The following is a 19055-nucleotide window of genomic DNA, read 5'->3' on the forward strand; positions in this document are numbered from 1 at the left end:
GGTTTCTGCTCTTGAGTTATTGTCTTGATAACTTCAGCTTCCCATGTAACTATTACAATGACAGGGATGCACCATAACAATTGGCTTTCAGTTCTGGTTTTCTTTTTTTTTTTTTTTTGGTTTTTCGAGACAGGGTTTCTCTGTGGCTTTGGAGGCTGTCCTGGAACTCGCTCTGTAGGCCAGGCTGGCCTCGAACTCACAAAGATCTGCCTGTCTCTGCCTCCCGAGTGCTGGGATTAAAGGCGTGTGCCACCAACGCCCGGCTTCAGTTCTGGTTTTCATGGAGGTTGTATAATATGAAGTCAATTCCAGCACTAAATCAGTGAATCAGTGCTCCCAGAGGAAACCCAGGATTAGCTTCCTGAGAGTGTCAGGTCACAATTCCATCAACTGAGCAACACAAAATATTCCTTGTTTTGTGTATAAAATAATTATTATTTACTTATTTTTAAAACATTGAAGCAAGGCAAATAGCACTGTAACTCATGTCTGAAGTAAGTTTATCTAACATATGTCTGTTTTTCATAGGGTTTGTCACCAAGCCTTTTTGCATCTGGGAACACTAGAGAGACTAGCAGCACTATTGTGTGGGGCAGTTGTAGAATAGCAAACCTGCCAACCAAAGCACAAGAATGAAGGCAAATGGCCTTCTGTGTATATGTTTGTCTTATTGGTTGATGAATAAAATACTGCTGGCCAATAGGGAAGCAATATGGGTGGAACTAGGAGTTGAGGAGGATTCTGGGAAATGTAGTAAAGAGAAGTCGCCATGTGATCCAGGCAGGAAGTGACATAGCAGGGCAGACTCAGTAGATAAGCAGGGACAAGCAGGAAATCTCCCTTTTCTCTTCTCTTCTCTTCCCCTCTCTCTTTTCTCTTCTCTGCTGAAGCTCAGAACAGATGCTATGTGGACCACAATGGAGTAAGAGTCCAAGATCTTTTCTCCGGTAAGATAAGGCCACGAGGAAATACGTAGATTAATAATTATGGGTTAAGATAAGAAGCCCAAGTCGCCAGCCAACAGCTTATAACTAATATAGTGTGTTGTGTGTTTGTTTGGGGCCTCTGAGGCAGCTGCAGAGCCAGGTGGGAATCTGGTAACACAAGAATGCAAAAATGTAAAAAATAGGGAGGCGCTATAAGCATCAAGTAAGACCATGTCAAACACTTGTCTGCAGTATGAGAACTGGGTTAAGAGGGCAGATTGTACCCTGGTCCCACCTCACCTGAGAATACAGCTTTAGGAGACTTAAATTGTTACTTCAAGTGTTGATTTCTGAGCAACGAATAAATGTGAGTAGGCTAGCTGATGAACATAAACTGTTCAAATAACAGCCTGCCGGGTATGCTTTAAAGAATTTCAGAGCAGTTAATCTGAGCAGTGTATTTGATTTTCTCTTTGAGGCAGGGTCTCTCTACACAGAGAAACCCCATCTCAAGAAACAAAACAACAGCTGGGCGGTGGTGGCGCACGCCTATAAACCCAGCACTTGGGAGGCAGAGGCAGGCAGATCTCTGTGAGTTCCGGACCAGCCTGGTCTACAAGAGCTAGTTCCAGGACAGCCTCCAAAGCCACAGAGAAACCCTGCTTAAAACAAACAAACAAACAAAAAACCCTCCAACAAACCAAATGTATGTATGTATGTAGAGACAGAGTTTGTGTCAGTGCTTTCTTTCTTTCTCTTCTTCTTTTTTAGGTGGGGTCTCACTTGGTAGCTTGGAACTTCCTAGCTGGGCTTGAATTCTTGTGTTAAGGTAAGTCCATCAGAGAACAACACACAGACAATCTTACAGTCTGTATTGCTGACCTGAGACAGGTAATTTGACCAAATTATGCAGCCCTGATCCTCACAGTTCTCCTGGTCCTCACAGTTCTTTGTCCTTTATGCACAACAGCTGCATCCTGGTTGACAAGCTTTAGTTAGTGAGAAGCAGAACTGTGGAAGCCAAAAGGCAGGGTTAGCACATTTAGGAACTTTCCTGGGTCCTGGAACTATGGACCAGGTCCTGATGGATTAGGTCTTTACACCCTTTTTGGCTGGTGTTGAGGCCTGTGTGCTGGGTTTTAAGGTCGATAAGGCATCTCTAACATGGGGTCCGTTGTGCTAATGTCTTGGGAGCTTGCTAAAAATTTACAGAGATCCACCTGCTTCTGATTGGATTACAGGAGCTCATTGCCATGGCATTTGCTATTAGCTTTTAGACAGGGTTTCAGCTGTGTGGCCCTGACTGTCCTGGAACTTGCTCTGTAGACTAGGATGGCCTCGATGGAACTCATTAGAGTCGGCCTGCCTCTGTGAGCCAATAAGCCTGGCTCTGACTTCATTTTTAAAAACATGTTATCTACATGTGGAATTCTGACTTTATTAGTGTACATCGTGCTGTAGCTCGCACCCTGATTGATGAAACTATCCTCTCCAATGGATATAGAACGTTTCGAACACTCCAAAGAATCCTCAGAGTTCTGAGTTTCCTCTATGGCCTTCCCCCTCACTGTAAAGGGCGGAAGTACAGGAACAAACACAGAGTGGTACAGATGCCAGGTTATAGGATTTTTTCCTCCTGCTTGAGAAACTTTGTCTGGATCTGATCTGTAAGCGTTTCGGGTGGATCGGGATGGGTCAGGTATTCTGGCACTCGGTAGTCATAGAATAATGAGTGTGATCAGTCAGTCTAAAAGGCCCTATGAAAAACTAGCCACTAGAACCGCAGCGCATGTGCAGACGCTCTACACTGCCTCCTGCCCTGTCCCCATACCCCGGCCCCGCCCCCGACGCCCTGCCCCCGACGCCGAGGCCCCGCCCCCGACGCCTCAGGCAGGGAACCCCGACTTTAAAGCGCTCTGGCTCATTTCAGGCTTCAGTGTGTGGGAGACCGCCCGAAATCCCGTTGCTCTTTCCTCCGGGTCCGCTGCTGGAACCATGTCTTCTGCCGCGTCGACGTCTCTGCGCCAGCGCCGGGTGTTTGTGGTTGGTGTTGGCATGACAAAGGTAAACAGAGCTGTGAGGCGCCGGACGGGAGTTATGTCCCTGTGATGTCCCGCAGCCCCGAGGTGACAGGAAGCGTGGCCCGGGGACGGTCGCCGGCTACACTGCTGTCCCATCCCTTCCAGAGTTGGGTGGGCTTCAGAGAGGCGACTCGGGGGGGTTTATGATGCTGCTCCTAGGGTCGCAATGTCTCGGGTTTGTTCCCTCAGCTACCTTTTCTTCGCCTTCCTGTTTCCCTTTTCTTTCTGCTGAGCCTGTGAAGGAGCTCCTAAGATAACCTAGACCTAACATTTCCATAGATTCTAAATCCCGACGTAGGCCGTCCGGGTGGCTCGCACCTGTTTGTGGTGTGAGCTTTCGGAGGTGCAGCCAGGAGTTCGAGGCCATAGAGGATTATGCTGCAAGTCCTTGTGTTTCACCAAGCGAAACAAGCCGAAGTGACTGAAAAAGATTTGGAGCTTGGACAGAGACCAGGGCTGTCTTCAGAAAGAAGAGGAGACTGTGAATACCACCAGCCCTGTAGTGGCTATAAGTGCCCTTCTCGATAGCAGCGGTGTGGTGTGGTTATGAACAAGGGAGGCTCCCTCCATCCTCTGACCATGATGCTGTTCCTCTGGTACTAAGACGACCAGAAGTTTCTATAGCCTCCTCTCTCAATACCCTGACTACTCTCGTGACCTAGTAATGCCAAGTTACCTGTAGCTTGTCTCAGTCTTCGGCCGCTTGCATCTAGTGGCAATACTTCCAGCTGACCCCCCTGGTTAACTTCTTTGTGGTTTTTGTTTTGTTTTGAGACAGGGTTTCTTTGTGTAGCCTTGGCTGTCCTGAAGCTATCTGTGTAAACCAGGCTGGCCTTGAACTTACAGAGATCCGCCTACCTCTGCCTCCCAAGTGTAGGGGCCCTGCTTCAGCTCAGATCTCATCTTCTAGGAAGCCCTTGATTATCTTGGTTTTCTCACAGAGACTTGAACCTCGCTCTCATTTACTTTGATGCACTGAAATGTTTTGTTTTGACATCTATATTCTCCTAATGTATTGCTACAGGGTGGATACCACGATTATTCACTATCATTCACAATGATAATCCCTGGTGTTCAAAGACAATAATGTTAGTTGATCCATATTAGATGGATATACTTTGTGAAAATTACTTGAGAGAATTTTTTTTTCTGTGAAAAAAAAGACAACCTTAATTTTTATGTTATCTCTCCCCGCCCCCCCCAAGACAGGGTTTCTCTGTAGCTTTGACTATATTAGAATTTGCTCTATAGACCAGGCTGGCATCAAACTTGTGGATATCCTCCTGCTTCTGCCTCCTGAGTGCTGGTATTAAAGTTGTTCACCCCCATTCCTTGCAAATTTTATATTGTCTTAGTAGCAGACTACGAGCTTTCAGTCCATTCAAAACATGTAAATAGGAAAGTTGACTACTATTTTATAAAGCTTAAAGAGCATTCCACAGTTCCAAACACAGTCTTGCATAAACCAGATCTGGTAGTACACACCATAGTTCCAGAAGTCAGTGGGTGGAGGAGACAGGATAATCAAAGGTCGGGGTCAGCCAGAGTTATATAAGACCTTATCTTAAACAAAGACCAAGGCCTAGCAAGATGGTCCCTGGGTAAAAGTCCACCATCAGGCTTGGCAACCTTGTGTGATCCTTGGTCCTCATGTGCTACAAGGGGAGTGCTGACTCTTAAATCCTCCAACCAAACCATGTAGAGTGAGTGGACATACAGATACACACACACACACACAAACAAACTGAAGGCAAATTTTGAAAAACCCATATAAATAAACAAAAAAGAAGGGAGAGAAAAGGATAATTTGGAATTTTTAGTTAAGCATGGAAGATTGAAAACATTAACTCATCTCTTGATTTTTTTGTTTTTGTTTTTTTTGTTTTCCCAAACCTCATTAAATCAATGAGTAACAATGTGCATTGGAGCAGAAAGTATAAGAAGAGATGGCAGAGAATATTTAGAAGCTGAAAAGCAGATAGAAGCCACCTGTTTGGTGGCACACTCCTGGAATCCTAGCATTCTGCAGGCGGTAGCAGAATTATCTCAAAACCAAACAAAACCCAGCTACCGCAAAAATTCTCCATGTGATGTAGTTCATCCTAGCTTTGTTCTCAGAAAACATGCCCAGAGGTACACGACCTTTCTGTCATGGGTTGGGGGAGTTATTTGAAATGATTCCAGGGAAACATCAGCTTGCTACCACATTGTCTTCTGGTAAAACTTAGTAGGCGATAAGCTTCACTCATGCTCAGAAAGCTTCCTTTAAACTTAAAGTTAGTGTGTGTGTGTGTGTGTGTGTGTGTGTGTGTGTGTGTGTGAGAGAGAGAGAGAGAGAGAGAGAGAGAGAGAGAGAGAGAGAGAGAGAGAAGGGGAGGAAGGGGAGGGAGAGAGAGAGCGAGAGTTCAGATGACAACTTTATTGAGTTAATTTTATCCTTTCATCTTATTGTGGGTTGTGGAGACCCAGGTCACCAGGCTTGTGTGGCAAACACCTTTATCTGCTGAACCATTTTGCCTACCCTGTCCAAACTTTTTGTTATTTTTAAATTAGTTGTTGTTCTAGTGGATCAAACCCAGTGCTTTGAGCATGCCAGGAAAATGCTGTACAACTGAGAACTGAGGCAAGATCCTAAGCTTTGAAGATAGGAAGTTTGAAGCTAGCCTGAGCTACATAAGAGACCCCGTCTAAACAAACAAAAAAAAAAACAAACAAAAAAACTGGACAAACAAACCAACAGATAAAATACACTGAAATAGTAAAGTTGAGTGGGAAGTATTAATGTGAACATATGAGACTTTTCATCTTTTAATGATAGTCCTAGCTCTGTTATTCAAAGAGACCGAGAAACAGTAACCAAATCAGTGGTATTGTTTTTTGGGGGGGGCAGGTTTGAGACAGGGTTTCTCTGTATAGCTTTGGAGCCTGTCCTGGCACATGCTCTGTAGACCGGCTGGCCTGGAACTCACAAAGATCTGCCTGCCTCTGCCTCCTGAGTGCTGGGATTAAAGGCGTGAGCCAACCCCCATCCCCGTCGTCAGTGGTATTCTTTTTTTTTTTTTTTTTTTTTTTTTGGTTTTACGAGACAGGGTTTCTCTGTATTGTTTTGGAGGCTGTCGGTCCAGCCCGGCCTCGAACTCACAGAGATCCGCCTGCCTCTGCCTCCCGAGTGCTGGGATTAAAGGCGTGTGCCACCAACGCCCGGCTCCTCAGTGGTATTCTTGATGTTAAGACTGAGGTCCTGAAGTATCTTCATTCATCCAGAGAAAGTGTCTTATTTATCCCATTCAGGCCTTGGACTCACTGTGTAGGTGACGGTGACTTTGAACTTCTAGGTTTCCTGCCTCTACCTCCTGAATACCCAGATTATAGGTGTGTGCTGTCAGTTCCTATTTATGTGATCTTGGAAATAGAACCCAGGGCTTCATGTTAGATACTCTACCAGTTGAGTTATACCTCTAGGCTCCCAGGCCTCCAGGTCCCTAGCCCTCCAGCCCATGAAGTGTCTTTTTCTATTAAGAGAATTGGTTGATTGTTGGTTGGAGAAATTGCAAAATCTAGATGAGGTAAGAAATGATTAATTGGTAAGTTTGCAGAATTTTGTTATAATTAATTGTGAAGAAATCAGGGCTCCCTTGGGTTATGTCGAGTCAGGTGCTAATTGAGAAAGGGCTCCGTGATCAAAGTGTGTGTGCGTGGATGAGAAGCTCGAAGTTCTGTCTACCTTGTTCTTTTTCTCCCTTGTCTCCGACTCACTAGGTAGGTAGGTGACTATCCAGTGAGGCCCTGTGATCTGTCTGTCTCTGCTTCCCCTAGGGATGGAATCATAAATAAGTGACCATACGGGGGATTTAAGTATGTTCTCACACACAAGGCAAGCATTTTACCAGCTACTAACCCAGCCCAACCATTTGACCTTTAAACATGATAGTGGCTTTAACTGATTAAAGTCCATTACTATTGTGTCCAAATAATTTATTTATATCTTAAAAGCAAATATTTGTAGGACATTAGTGAACCTGTTAGTTTTCTAAGAAACTGTCAAATAAAAGGAAGCAGTCATCTAGTTTGTAGTTATTACCAGTGATAAAATTTCAAGTTCCAGCAGGGCGTTGGTGGCGCACCATTAATCCCAGCACTCGGGAGGCAGAGGCACGCAGATCTCTGTGAGTTTGAGACTAGCCTGGTCTACAAGAGCTAGTTCCAGGACAGGCTCCAAAACAATACAGAGAAATTGTGTCTTGAAAAACCAAAAAAAAAAAAAAAAACAAACAACCAAATTCTGGGTGCTGGAGAGATGGTTCAGCAGGTAAGAGCACTGGCTGTTCTTCCAGAGGACCTGGGTTCAATTCCTAGCACCCACATGGCAGCTTACAACTATCTGTAACTTCTATTTCAACAGATCTGACACACTCACACAGACATATGCAGGCAAAACACCAATGTATGTAAAATACAAATAAAAATTTTAAAAAAATTTCAAGTCCCTAGGAGAAAATCAGGAATCCTGTATCTGCTGGACAAATGAATGTTTTTGATGAGGTGAGTAGTGAGATTGGGAAATTGCATAATATCAAATTTGGAAGTGATGTATGCTTTACAGAATTACTATTTTGTTTGTTTTTGAGACAGGGTCACACTACATGGCTCTGGCTGTCCTGTAACTGACTGTGTAGATCAGGTTGGCCTTAAACTCACAGAGATTTGCCTGCTTCTGCTCCTGAGTGCTGGAGCTGATGGCATGAGCCACCACACATAGCTAGAATTACTGATTTTTTTCATTTTATTTTACTTTGAGACAGGATCTCATGGAGTCTGGGTTGGCTTCCAAACTCCCTGTGTCACAGATGAATCTTCAAGTCTTGATCCTCTTCCCTCCATTTCCTGAGTGCTAGGATTGCACATGTGACCTGTACACCCGGTTTATGCAGTGCTAGGGACCAAACCCAGAGATTTATGCATGTTAAGCAAGTGTTCTACCCTGAGATACAGTCCCAGCTCTGGAACCACTATTTTGTAGATGACCAATGGAAATGTTCATTCCAAAGACACATTTGTTAAATAACTGATTCATTGGTTTGTAGATCTGTTCATTGGATCAATAAAGATTTGAGTGTGTGCTGCGCGCGTGCGTGCGTGTGGTCTGTTCTCCTGTCACCTTGTGGGATCTGGGGATTAACCTCATATCCCGCCTTTGAACTAGTGTTCTTACTACCAAGCCATCTCACAGACTCTTCCCTTCCACTTCTTTTTTGTTGAGATAATAGTCTTTCCATTTTGCTTAGGCTGGCCCCAAACTTCTTGGACTCAAGTGATCCTGCTGCCTCAACCTTCCTAGTTGCTGAGATTGTGGGCACTCAATACCATGTCTAGACCATAGTACAAGATTTTATTACAACACAACATGAAGAGTTCACTGGTATGGTTTCAATTGCCGATTACTGTAGCTGGAGTTTCTTTCCAGCCTGGTCCCACAGCTGTTTAGCTCCAAATAAACACACAGAGACTTATATTAATTATTAAACTGTTTGACCAATGGCTCAGGCTTCTTATTGGATAGCTCTCTCTTAATTATTAACCCATTTCTATTAATCTAAGTATTTACACGTGGTCTTAACTTACTGGAGAAGGGTCCGGACCTATTATTCCTTCCTTGGTTACATGGAGTCTCCTGGCAACCTCTATCTGTGTCTTCTCCCTAGCCTTCTCCTCCTCTGGTAGCCCTGCCTATACTACCTGCCTGGCCACTGCCCAATCAGTATTTTAGTCATCAACCAATAAGAGAAACATATATACAGAAGAACATTCCCCATCACAGTTTCCACATTACAATTCCACATACAATTTCCACTTTAAAATAATTTCTACCTATTAAGTTTTACTTAGTGTTAAAAAGAAATATCCATGACGGGTTGTAACTCAGTGGCAGAATGCTTGCCCAGCACATGTCAAGGCCCTGTCTGTTTGTTTGGCTTTGTTTTTGAGACAGGGCTTCACTGTATAGCCTTGGCTAGCCTGAACCTTGCTATGCAGACTTGATTGGCCTAGAACTCACAGGGGTCTGCCTGCCTCTTTGTATCTGAAAGCTGGGATCAAAGGCGTGTGCCACCCTGCCTGGTCAGGCTTTGAGTTTAATCCCTAGCACCATTTGAAGAAAGCAGTAAAAAGAAAGAATAGGGCTGGGGAGAAGCCTCAGTGGTTAAAATGCTTGTTGCTGACAAATCGGGATTGCTAGAACCCATGTAAATGCCAAGTATATGGCCAACCTGTAATTCCAGCATTGGAGTGCAGAGATGAGATTCCCAGAGCAAACTTCTCCAAGATTATCCGGGTTGAAAGTTCTGGGTTTGAGTGATACTGCCTTACTGATTAGGTGGGCAACCACAGGAGGATGACTCAATACCAACCTTGTATCTGTGTGCACATGTATGCATATGCACATGGAAAAATAATATTTAAATATTTATTTTTCTAATTGTTTATCTGTGTCAGGTTAGATTTATTTCATAGACTTCAATAAAAACAATGTAGAGCTGAAGATTAAACTTAAGATATGAGCAAGTATCAGATATGACTCTGTCTCTTGGTAAATCAGATATCAGCAGAAAAAACGGAAGTGTGGGGCCTGAGTGATGGCTCCGTGGGTGCTCACCGCCACTCCTGATGACCCGAGTTAGATTCCCGACCTGAATTTGTATGGCGGAGGAGAGAACCACTTCTTCCAAGTTGTCCTCTGACTGTGCACACAAAATGGTTCCCTGCAAAGTCTTTCTTATTTTGTCTCCTAAATTGGTCTTTGTCAAATACTCTATACTTACAATGCTAGTGTTACTGCCTATTCTGTATTAGATTGGAAACTCCCTGAGGGTAAAGATTGGATTTTTGTGTTCAGAGTAGAGAAACATAGCAGATGCTCTGTAGTGTGTGTGTGTGTGTGTGTGTGTGTGTGTGTGTGTGAGAGAGAGAGAGAGAGAGAGAGAGAGAGAGAGAGAGAGAGAGAGAGAGAGAGAGAGAACCATATGATGCATGTATACTATGTGAAGAGCGACTTTTGGGACTTAGGTCTCTCCTTACACAGTGGGTTCTGAGGCTGAACACTGTCAGATTTACACAGGAAGCATTTTATGTGTTCCCCCCAATTTTTTGGTCTTGGGATAATTTCTGTGATACAGTTGTAAAACAAAACTAAACCCTCTATACCTGTTTCTATTTATCATCCTCTTTTGTGTTCTAGTTCATGAAGCCTGGAGGTGAAAATTCAAGAGATTATCCTGATATGGCAAAGGAAGCAGGTAATAGAAAAATATTTTTGGAGATTGAACAGAGTTTTGTGTGGTCTGTCTTATTCCATGAGAGGGACAGCCTTGCAAGCGCAAAAAGAAACACAGTCATGGGGAGGAGCTCCCATGGAGCTTGTCCGTGGGTGTAGTGGAAAGAGAAGGAAAAGACATATGTTTAGCAGCTATATATCTAGAGTGGACACTGTTGTATACTTTCATATGTTATTAAGGTGTGTATTGAGATGGTGTCCTACTTAACTTTAATTATGTCAACTTGACACAGCCTAGAGTCACTTGCAAAGGGAGTTGCAACTGAGGGATTGCCCAGGTCTGAGTGGCCTGTGGGCATGCCTGTTCCCACAGACTGACTATTAATGGATGTAGGAAGGCCCCGCCCTCTATGGGTGACACTGTTCCTTGGGAAAGTAGTCCTGGGTTCTGTAAGAAAGTTGGCTAAGCATGAGCTTGTGAACAAGACAGAAAGGGAGCCAGCCAGCAGTGGTCCTTCATGGTTCCTGCCTTTGAGTGCTTGTCCTGATTTCCCAAGTGATAGGCTGTGAAATGAGGGGTAAACCAAGTCAACCTGCCCTTCCCTCCATTGCTTTTGGTCAGAATGTTTTGTCACAGCAACAGAAGGCAGCCAGGACAGGTGGCAAAGGCAGCTGGGAAAGGAAGGCAGGATCCCGCTATGAAGAGACACAGTGACCAAGGCAATTTATAAAGGAAAGCATTCATTGGGGACTTGCTTACCGTTTCATAGTGGGGAGCGTGGCAGCAGACAGGCAGGTATGGGGCAGCAGCAGAGGCCTTACAACCCGATCCACAGGCAGCAGGCAGGGAGAGAGCCAACTGGACTTTTGGAACCTCAAAGCTCACCCCTCGTGACACACTGGGAACCAAACATTCAAGTTCCTGAACCTTTGGGGCTATTCCCATTCAAACCACCACAACCGTTAAGTAGATAACTTAATTCTGGTGTGTGTTCCCTGTAGTTATAACACACCAGTGTCTTCCTTTCCTGGAAAAGCGCTGCTGACATTTAAGATGTAGTTGAATACTTGTGTGACGGTTTTACCTCTCTCCAGTTCATGGAACCAACCTAGAGAATTGTTTTTCTGCCACTAGGCTGAGGCCTACTAAATGAAGTGACATACTTAATCATTGTTTATTCTAGTACCAGAAAGACGTGGGTGACACACCTGTGCACTCGCTGGCTTGGGGCAGGGCTCCCTGGTCTAGAGCATTTGGTGTTCTTCAGCTGCCTGAGCGGTGACTCTAGTTCAAGCAAAGAGACCTACAACATTTGCTTTCTTTTTCTCAAAAAGGGAAAAATTGGAACTCTTTGCATGGTTGAAATAACTAAATGAATGTCAGCTTTGTTTAAAAATGAATAAAAGAGTTAGAAGAAAAACAGAAATGTTAAGGAGTGGTTGGGGAGACGTTGTAAGCCTGAGTTTCAGTTGATTTAGCAGAACACGGGGAACACCTGTATCTTATACTTGGAGACCTCAGGAGTCCCTCCAGTCCTTGAGAAGTTGCTAGACACCATCCTTCTAAGGAACCTCACCCAGTTCCTGCTAACTTATTGCTAGGCAGTCCCAAAGGAGTTTCTGTGGTTATTCCTTAAATGGCTGTGTTTATTTCCATGACAACCATGTGTACTTTGTACAAAATTTAGATTTTCCATCAACTTATTATGCGACCCAATATTCAGGTATTACACGGTGAGTCAGGGTATCTTATCACCCCACCCCTCCAGACGAAAGAGTCACTGGAGATTTGATTGACTGCTGTGGGTTCTTGGGGGCAGACACCATTTCTTTAATATTTGTCTTCTGTGTGTGCTCCCAGGGAGGTGAGGCAGGAGGTTTAGAAGCTCAGGATCCGCTTCTGCTGCACACTAAGTTATAGGGCCAGCCTGGGCTGCGTGAGGACAGAGAGCCTTGGGATTCAGTACATTGGGGTGCAGTTAGGACAGGAAACATCAAAAAGAAGGTTTGGAAAAGTGATGGAAAAGAGGAAGAAGGGGAGCTCCAAGTTGATTTGGTGGCGACTTTGTCATTTGAGCCGAACAGATGATGAAGAAGTAAACAGTGTCTGACGAAACTCTTAAACTGCATTTGCCTCATCTGAAGTCACTTTGCCACATGCTTTTTGATGAACTCCTTTTTGTTTTTACAGGCCAGAAGGCATTGGCAGATGCCCAGATCCCTTATTCCGCTGTGGAGCAGGCATGCATTGGCTATGTGTATGGTATGTGGTAAACAGAATGCTCTAAGATTATGCACATAAGATCTAGCAGCAGATTCATAAGTGAATGCTAAGCCTCAGGACAGAACTCAAAGGTTACCTTTGTTGGCTCAGTGTAACTGTTCTTGTCATTATGGTATTAAAACAGGAGACAAATTGAAATTCCAATTTTTTTTGTGAGTTAGCAATAGGACTCAGTTGGTAAAAGCTTTTTCATAGCATTTAAACATATTTCTTAGCTGACCTTTAATCCCAGCACTCAGGAGGCAGAGACAGGAAGATATTTGTGAATTTGAGCTCAGCCTGGTCTACAAAGTGAGTTCCAGGACATCCAGAGCTATATAGGGAGACCCTGTCTCAAAAACAACAACAAAGAAACAAGAATTTTTAGTTGGGCCTGGTGATGCATGCTTGTAATTCCAACAGTTGGGAGGCTGAGGCAGGTGGATGTGTCTGAGCTCCGGACCAAAAAAAAAAAGAATTTGTTTCTCACTAAGTTTTAAAGATTCGTGTATGCATCTAGGCCTTCCAGAAAAATATGACCCTCACTGAGTACAAACATGACTTTCCCTCTCAAGTAATGTGGCTCACAAGACAGGAATTCTGGAACAGCAAGGTGACAGCAGCTAGAATCTTCTACTAAAACAGCAATGCTCACCAGTCCTCTGGCAATACACACATTCTACAAATCTTGCCCTAGTAAGTCTACATCCTGGGATTCTCTAGGATCTTGAAAAGTAAAGGAAATTATGGCTATGCACTAGATTCATTTATAGTATTATTACACATTTTAGTTATTTTGATTATCTAAAAACAGTATACCATTACTTCTAACAAATAAGCTAGTAGCTTTCAATGGCAAAATACAGTACAATTACAAAAATGTAACACTGGGCTGGGGAAATGGCTTGTCTAGTATGGACAAGGCCCTAGGTTCACTTCCCGGTGTTTAAAGCAGAATGGAGTATGAGAAATGGGTAGATTTGAGTCAAAGTGTACAAACTTTCCTTCTTCTCCTTCTCCTTTCTTCTTTTTTTCCCCTAAGACAGGGTCTCAGTATGTAGCTCTGGCTGTTCTGGAACTCGCTCTGTAGATCAGGCTGGCCTCAAACTCACAGAGATCCGCCTGCCTCTGCCTCTCTAGTGATGGGATTAAAGGTGTGCACCACCACTGCCCGTTTAAAAAAATTCTTTTGTTGAGACAGGGTCTCATTCAGCCCAGGCTGGCCTCAAGTTCAAGGATGGACTTGAGCCTCTGGTCTTGTTGCCTGCACCTCCTATGTGATGGAATAGTGGGCCTGTACCACCACACCTGACTTATGTAGTGCTAGGACTGAACACAGGTCCTTTGCATTCTAGGAAAGCACGCTGCTCACTGAGCTACTTCCTTAGCCACAAAACTTCCTGAAGTGTTTCTGGATCATCATGGTGGATCTAGCCTGTGACAGTCCTCCCGGGTACCTGAAACTTAGAGTCTGTGCTACCGTGCCTGCTTCAGTTGTGGATTTTTGTTTTGTTTTGTTTTGTTTTGTTTTTGGAGACAGGGTTTCTCTGTATTGTTTTTGGAGGCTGTCCTGAAACTCGCTCTGTAGACCAGGCTGGCCTGGAACTCACAGAGTGCTGGGATTAAAGGCGTGGAATGTTTACATGAAAAGTAAATAATGGCCTATTATCATTTTGTGATGGCCTTTAACTATTTATGTGTGAGAACCAAGTGTCTATGAACCATGACTTCCTTTATCACACAGCTCTGTGAGAGTGAATTATTCACTGTTCCCTGGTGTGGTAGTTTGAAAGAAAATGGCTCCCAAAAGCACTATTAGGAGGTGTGGCCTTGTTGGAGGCAGTGTGTCACTGTAGAGGTGGGCTTTGAGGTCTCCTATGCTTTAGATACTCCCAGTGAGATAGCCTACTTCCTGTTGCCTGCAAGACGTAGGACTCTCAGCTCCTTCTCCAGTGTCTGCCCGTACATGTCCCACCATGATAATGGGCTAAGCCTCTAAAACGGTGAGCTGCCACTTCAGTGTCTTCCTTTATAAGAGTTGTCATGGTCATGGTGTCTCCTCACAGCAATAGAAGCCCTAAGTCACCTGACTATTTCCTTCTCTACCTCTGTATCGTGTAAAGAAAGTGAAGCCGGGTGGTGGTGCACACCTTTAATCTCAGCACTCGGGAAGCAGGTGAGTTTGAGGCCAGCCTGGTCTGCAAAGTGAATTCCAGGACAGCCAGGACTGACTGTCACTCAGAGAAACCCTGCCTCAAAAACCAAAACAGACAACACGTGTAAGCTGCAAGGCTGTGATCAGGGACACAAATACTAGGGTGGAGGTTCCAATCCCGAGTGAAACAGGAGGGGATGGAAGAGGACGGGACGAAAGTGCACGCTTCTTTACTGCCCTGTGTGATGCTCAGGCCTGGGGTCTCAGCTCTCAGGAGGTTAAGGCAGGAGGACTGCTGTGAGCACCAGGCCATCGTGAGCTACACGAAACCCTGTCTCAAAAAAGAACAAAAAAAGTGCACATAAGCATGTGTTGTGACTACCTTTTATGTTTGCATGTGTCTATATATCCATACCTATATAAAGTATATAATCTGACTCAGAGGTCATAGCATAGCGCACCGCCGTCCTGCCTGTGTAGGACACTAGGGCAGACTTTCATAGTGAAGGAATTAGCGTGTGGGCATGCTGAACTGCAGATCCACGGCTTCTGTTCTGTGGTGTTAAGGTTCCTCCTTGTTTCTCTGCAGGCGACTCCACCTGTGGGCAGAGGGCCATCTATCACAGTCTGGGACTGACTGGCATTCCTATAATTAATGTCAACAATAACTGTTCTACTGGCTCCACTGCTTTGTTTGTGGCCCAGCAACTGATTCGAGGAGGTAAGGCATGGTTGCTTATTATCATTATTTTTTAATGTTACATTTTATTTTGTGTGTGGGTGTTTCACCTGCACCACATGCTGTGGCCACGTGGCCAGGAGAGGGCATCAGAACTCCTGGGACTGAGCTACAGATGGTTGGGAGCCACCAATCAGTGCCCTTCACCACCGGGCTGTCTCTCCAGCCCCGAGTGTTTGCCTATTGCTCTAATGTTCTTTCTTTTAAAACTTTTTCTAAAGTGTTTGTTTGTTTGTGTATTTGTGTGTGTCTGAACTCACCAGGGTACATACACTCCATGAACTCACCTGTTCCCCTCAGTGGCATCTGTGACACATGGCCCTGTGTCACTTCTTTCACTCGATTTATTGTTTAAAAGTTGATTCTCATAGAACATGTCAGCATTTTGTTCCCATTTATGGCCAAATACCATTCCACTTCATGGCTAAGCTGTATCTTATCTGGGTGTTCATATTTTGATGGACATTATTGTTTCAGGTTTTTTTTTTTTGGCTGTTAGAATGAATGTTGCCATAAGCATTTATGCACAGGTTTTCTTTTTGTTTTGGTGGCCAAATATTTTCATATGCTCATGCATATGTGTCTATATATTTATATCTATATAAAGTATCATATATCGTAGTTTCTATTTCCAAAAATAGAAACTTCTGAAAATTCCCTTTTATTGGGCTCTCTTCTAGTCTACTGATTTGATAATTGTTCAGATCCATAGCACCCATGTAGAAAATATAATTTTGAGGAGTGGTGGCATATGCCTTTAATCACAGCATTCAGGAGGCAAGAGGTAGGTGGATCTGTAAATTCAAGGCTAACCAAGAGATACATAGTGATACACTGTCAAAAGAAAAAGAAAGCAGAGGCAGAGGGTGGCAGGCATGGTGTCATATACCAGCAATCCCAGTGCTGGGAAGGTGGAGACAGCAGGGTCCCTGGAGCTTGCTGTCCATCTAGTATAAGAAGAGCAGTGGGCTGCAGATCCAGTGAGAGACCTGTCTTATGTAACACGTGGAGAGTGATTGACTTCACATCACCTCTGGCCTCCATGTGCACACATAAGTATGCACACCTGCATGTGCACCATACAGAAACATAAGTGTATACATATGCACAGATAAATAATTTTATAGGATTATGTTTTTTTGGTTTTTCGAAACAGGGTTTCTCTGTATTTTGGAGGTTGTTCTGGAATTTGCTCGGTAGGCCAGGCTGGCCTCGAGAACTCACAGAGATCCACCTGCCTCTGCCTCCTGAGTGCTGGGATTAAAGGCGTGCGCCACCAATGCCTGGCTAATGGTTTGCCTTTTTTGTTTCAGTTAAATTAACATAAATTTATTTATTTGTATTTTTTGTTTTTTTTTTGAGATAAGGCCTGTCTGTTAATCCTGGCTGTCCCGAAACTCACTCTTTAGATCAGGCTGGCCTGAAACTCACAGAGATCCACCTGCCTCTGTCTCCCAAATGCTTTGACTAAAGGTGTGTACCACCATACGGAGTAGATTAATATTTAGATTGAAGTATTCAATAGTACTGTGTTAGGTTAAATTTCAATGTAATTGCATTTCCTTTAAGGTATGGCGGATTGTGTGTTGGCTCTTGGGTTTGAGAAGATGGAAAAGGGATCCGTGGCAGTAAAAGTGAGTCTCATTTATTGTTTTGGAATTGTTTTAACCTTATGAGAACCATCATAAACAGTCTGTAGTAAGCAACAGAGAACATGATTTGATGTTTTAAAGATACATGTATTTTAAGATTTGTTTGTTTTTATTTCTTTGTGCAAGTGTGTGTGTGTGTGTGTGTGTGTGTGTGTGTGTGCGCGCGTGTGTGTGAAATTCCATGTTACTTGTACTTGGGTGTGCAGAGGCCAGAAGAAGGTATGGGATCCCCTGGGCCTCCACAGCTCCACCTAAGCTCCAGACTGTTGTCATGAATTCCAGTTTCCCACTCAGTTTTCTGGTTTTATAGCATTATTATTTATAGCATTATTATTTATAGCATTATTATTTATAGCAATATTATTATTTGCATGATAACTGGCCCTCACCATTTGTCCCCTTCCCCCAGTCTAAATGTCTGATTGTCTGATGAGCAGAATCTTTTTTTTTTTTTTCTGTTGTTTTCGAGACAGTGTTTCTCTGTGGTTTTGGAGGCTGTCCTGGAACTAGCTCTTGTAGATCAGACTGGTCTTGAACTCACAGAGATCCGCCTGCCTCTGTCTCCTGAGTGCTGGGATTAACAGAATCTTAAACTCACGCATTCATGACTTTATTCCCTGCATTTTGAATATTACTGCTGAATAGTGGATAATGAACGTTTGATAAAGATTTTTTTTATTCACTGGGTAGAGAGATGATGCAGCAGTTAGGAGCTCTGTCTGCTCTTCCAGAGGACCTGCATTTGAGTCACAGCATCCTGGGGGCACCAGGAACGCACATGCTACACAAAACATACATGCAGCCAAAACATGTATACTTACAAAATAAAATATTTTTAAAACCTAAGGAAAAAACCTTAAATTCACAAGTATTTGTTTTGTGTGTGGGTCCTTGAGTGTCTTCACATGTCAAACAGCATGAGAGAGGAATTCTGAGGACAACCTGCAGGAACTGGTTCTCTTGTTGAACCATGTAGGTGACAAGGATCAACTCAGGTCATCAGACTGCGTGGAAAGAGCCTTTATCTGCTGAGCCATCTTCCTGACCCTGTAAATAATTTCTTAAAAGAACTAATAAACTAAGCATGGTGATCCCAGCACTCGGAAGGCAGAGACAGTCAGATATCTGTGAGTTTGAGGCCAGCCTGCTCTACATAGTGAGGGCTAGGACAGTCAGGGCTATGTAGAGAGACCCTTTCTCAAAACAAAAAACAAAACCTGGGAGAAAGAAAAAAAATAAATCAGGGCCTCATGTATCCCAAACTGGCCTCTGACCATTATGGGATACTGCCATGTGGCTAAGACTAGTTTTAAACTCTTGACCCTCCCACCTCTACATCCCAAGTGTTGGGATGTGTCACCATACCTCATGTTTTCCTGCGACAAAGTATTTCTTGATGATTTTATTCACACTGACCATGTTTGTTTATTTTGTTCTCAGGATAAGCAAATGTCTTAGCAATGGTGTAAGTTGCAAGAAACACTTTTATATCAACTGTCCATTAAATTTTATTTTTTCTCTTTAAGTTTCCAGATCGGACCAATCCAACTGACAAGCATGTTGATGTCTTAATCAATAAGTATGGATTGTCTGCACACCCACTTGCTCCACAGATGTTTGGGTGTGCTGGAAAAGAGCATATGGAAAAATATGGTATGTTGCCGGGCGGTGGTGGCGCACGCCTTTAATTCCAGCACTCGGGAGGCAGAGGTAGGCGGATCTCTGTGAGTTCGAGGCCAGGCTGGACCGATAGCCTCCAAAACAATACAGAGAAACCCTGTCTCGTAAAAAAAAAAAAACCAAAAAAAAATATGGTATGTTAAAAAACACCCTTTAGAGCAGTGGTTCTCAACCCTCAACCGTGCATGGTGACCCTTTACGTGTTTGCGTGGGTGTGTCATACCACCCTTTCACAGGGGCTCCTAAGAGCATCCTGCATATCAGGATGCTTTTTATGATTCTTAACAGT

The 19055-nt window shown here is 43.8% G+C and overlaps 1 protein-coding gene across 4 annotated transcripts in view; it reads left to right on the forward strand.

The window, feature by feature from the left end:
• Positions 1-848: 848 nt before the first annotated feature.
• The window catches only part of Scp2 (sterol carrier protein 2), an 87869-nt gene continuing 69662 nt past the window's right edge, over positions 849-19055 (forward strand). The window contains exons 1-8 of one of the 4 annotated variants that reach the window (XM_040757008.1): positions 849-947; positions 1698-1755; positions 2857-2990; positions 10242-10299; positions 12469-12540; positions 15285-15416; positions 17004-17068; positions 18613-18739. In XM_040757008.1, coding sequence (XP_040612942.1) covers positions 2922-2990; positions 10242-10299; positions 12469-12540; positions 15285-15416; positions 17004-17068; positions 18613-18739 — 523 coding nt within the window. In that variant the 5' untranslated portion in view covers positions 849-947; positions 1698-1755; positions 2857-2921. The remainder of the gene's footprint in view (positions 948-1697; positions 1756-2856; positions 2991-10241; positions 10300-12468; positions 12541-15284; positions 15417-17003; positions 17069-18612; positions 18740-19055) is intronic. The other 3 variants (XM_040757006.1, XM_040757007.1, XM_013114932.3) reach the window with 3 other exon arrangements.

Source organism: Mesocricetus auratus, unplaced genomic scaffold (genome assembly GCF_017639785.1).
Source record: "Mesocricetus auratus isolate SY011 unplaced genomic scaffold, BCM_Maur_2.0 Super-Scaffold_100014, whole genome shotgun sequence".
NCBI classification, from domain to species: Eukaryota; Metazoa; Chordata; class Mammalia; order Rodentia; family Cricetidae; genus Mesocricetus; species Mesocricetus auratus.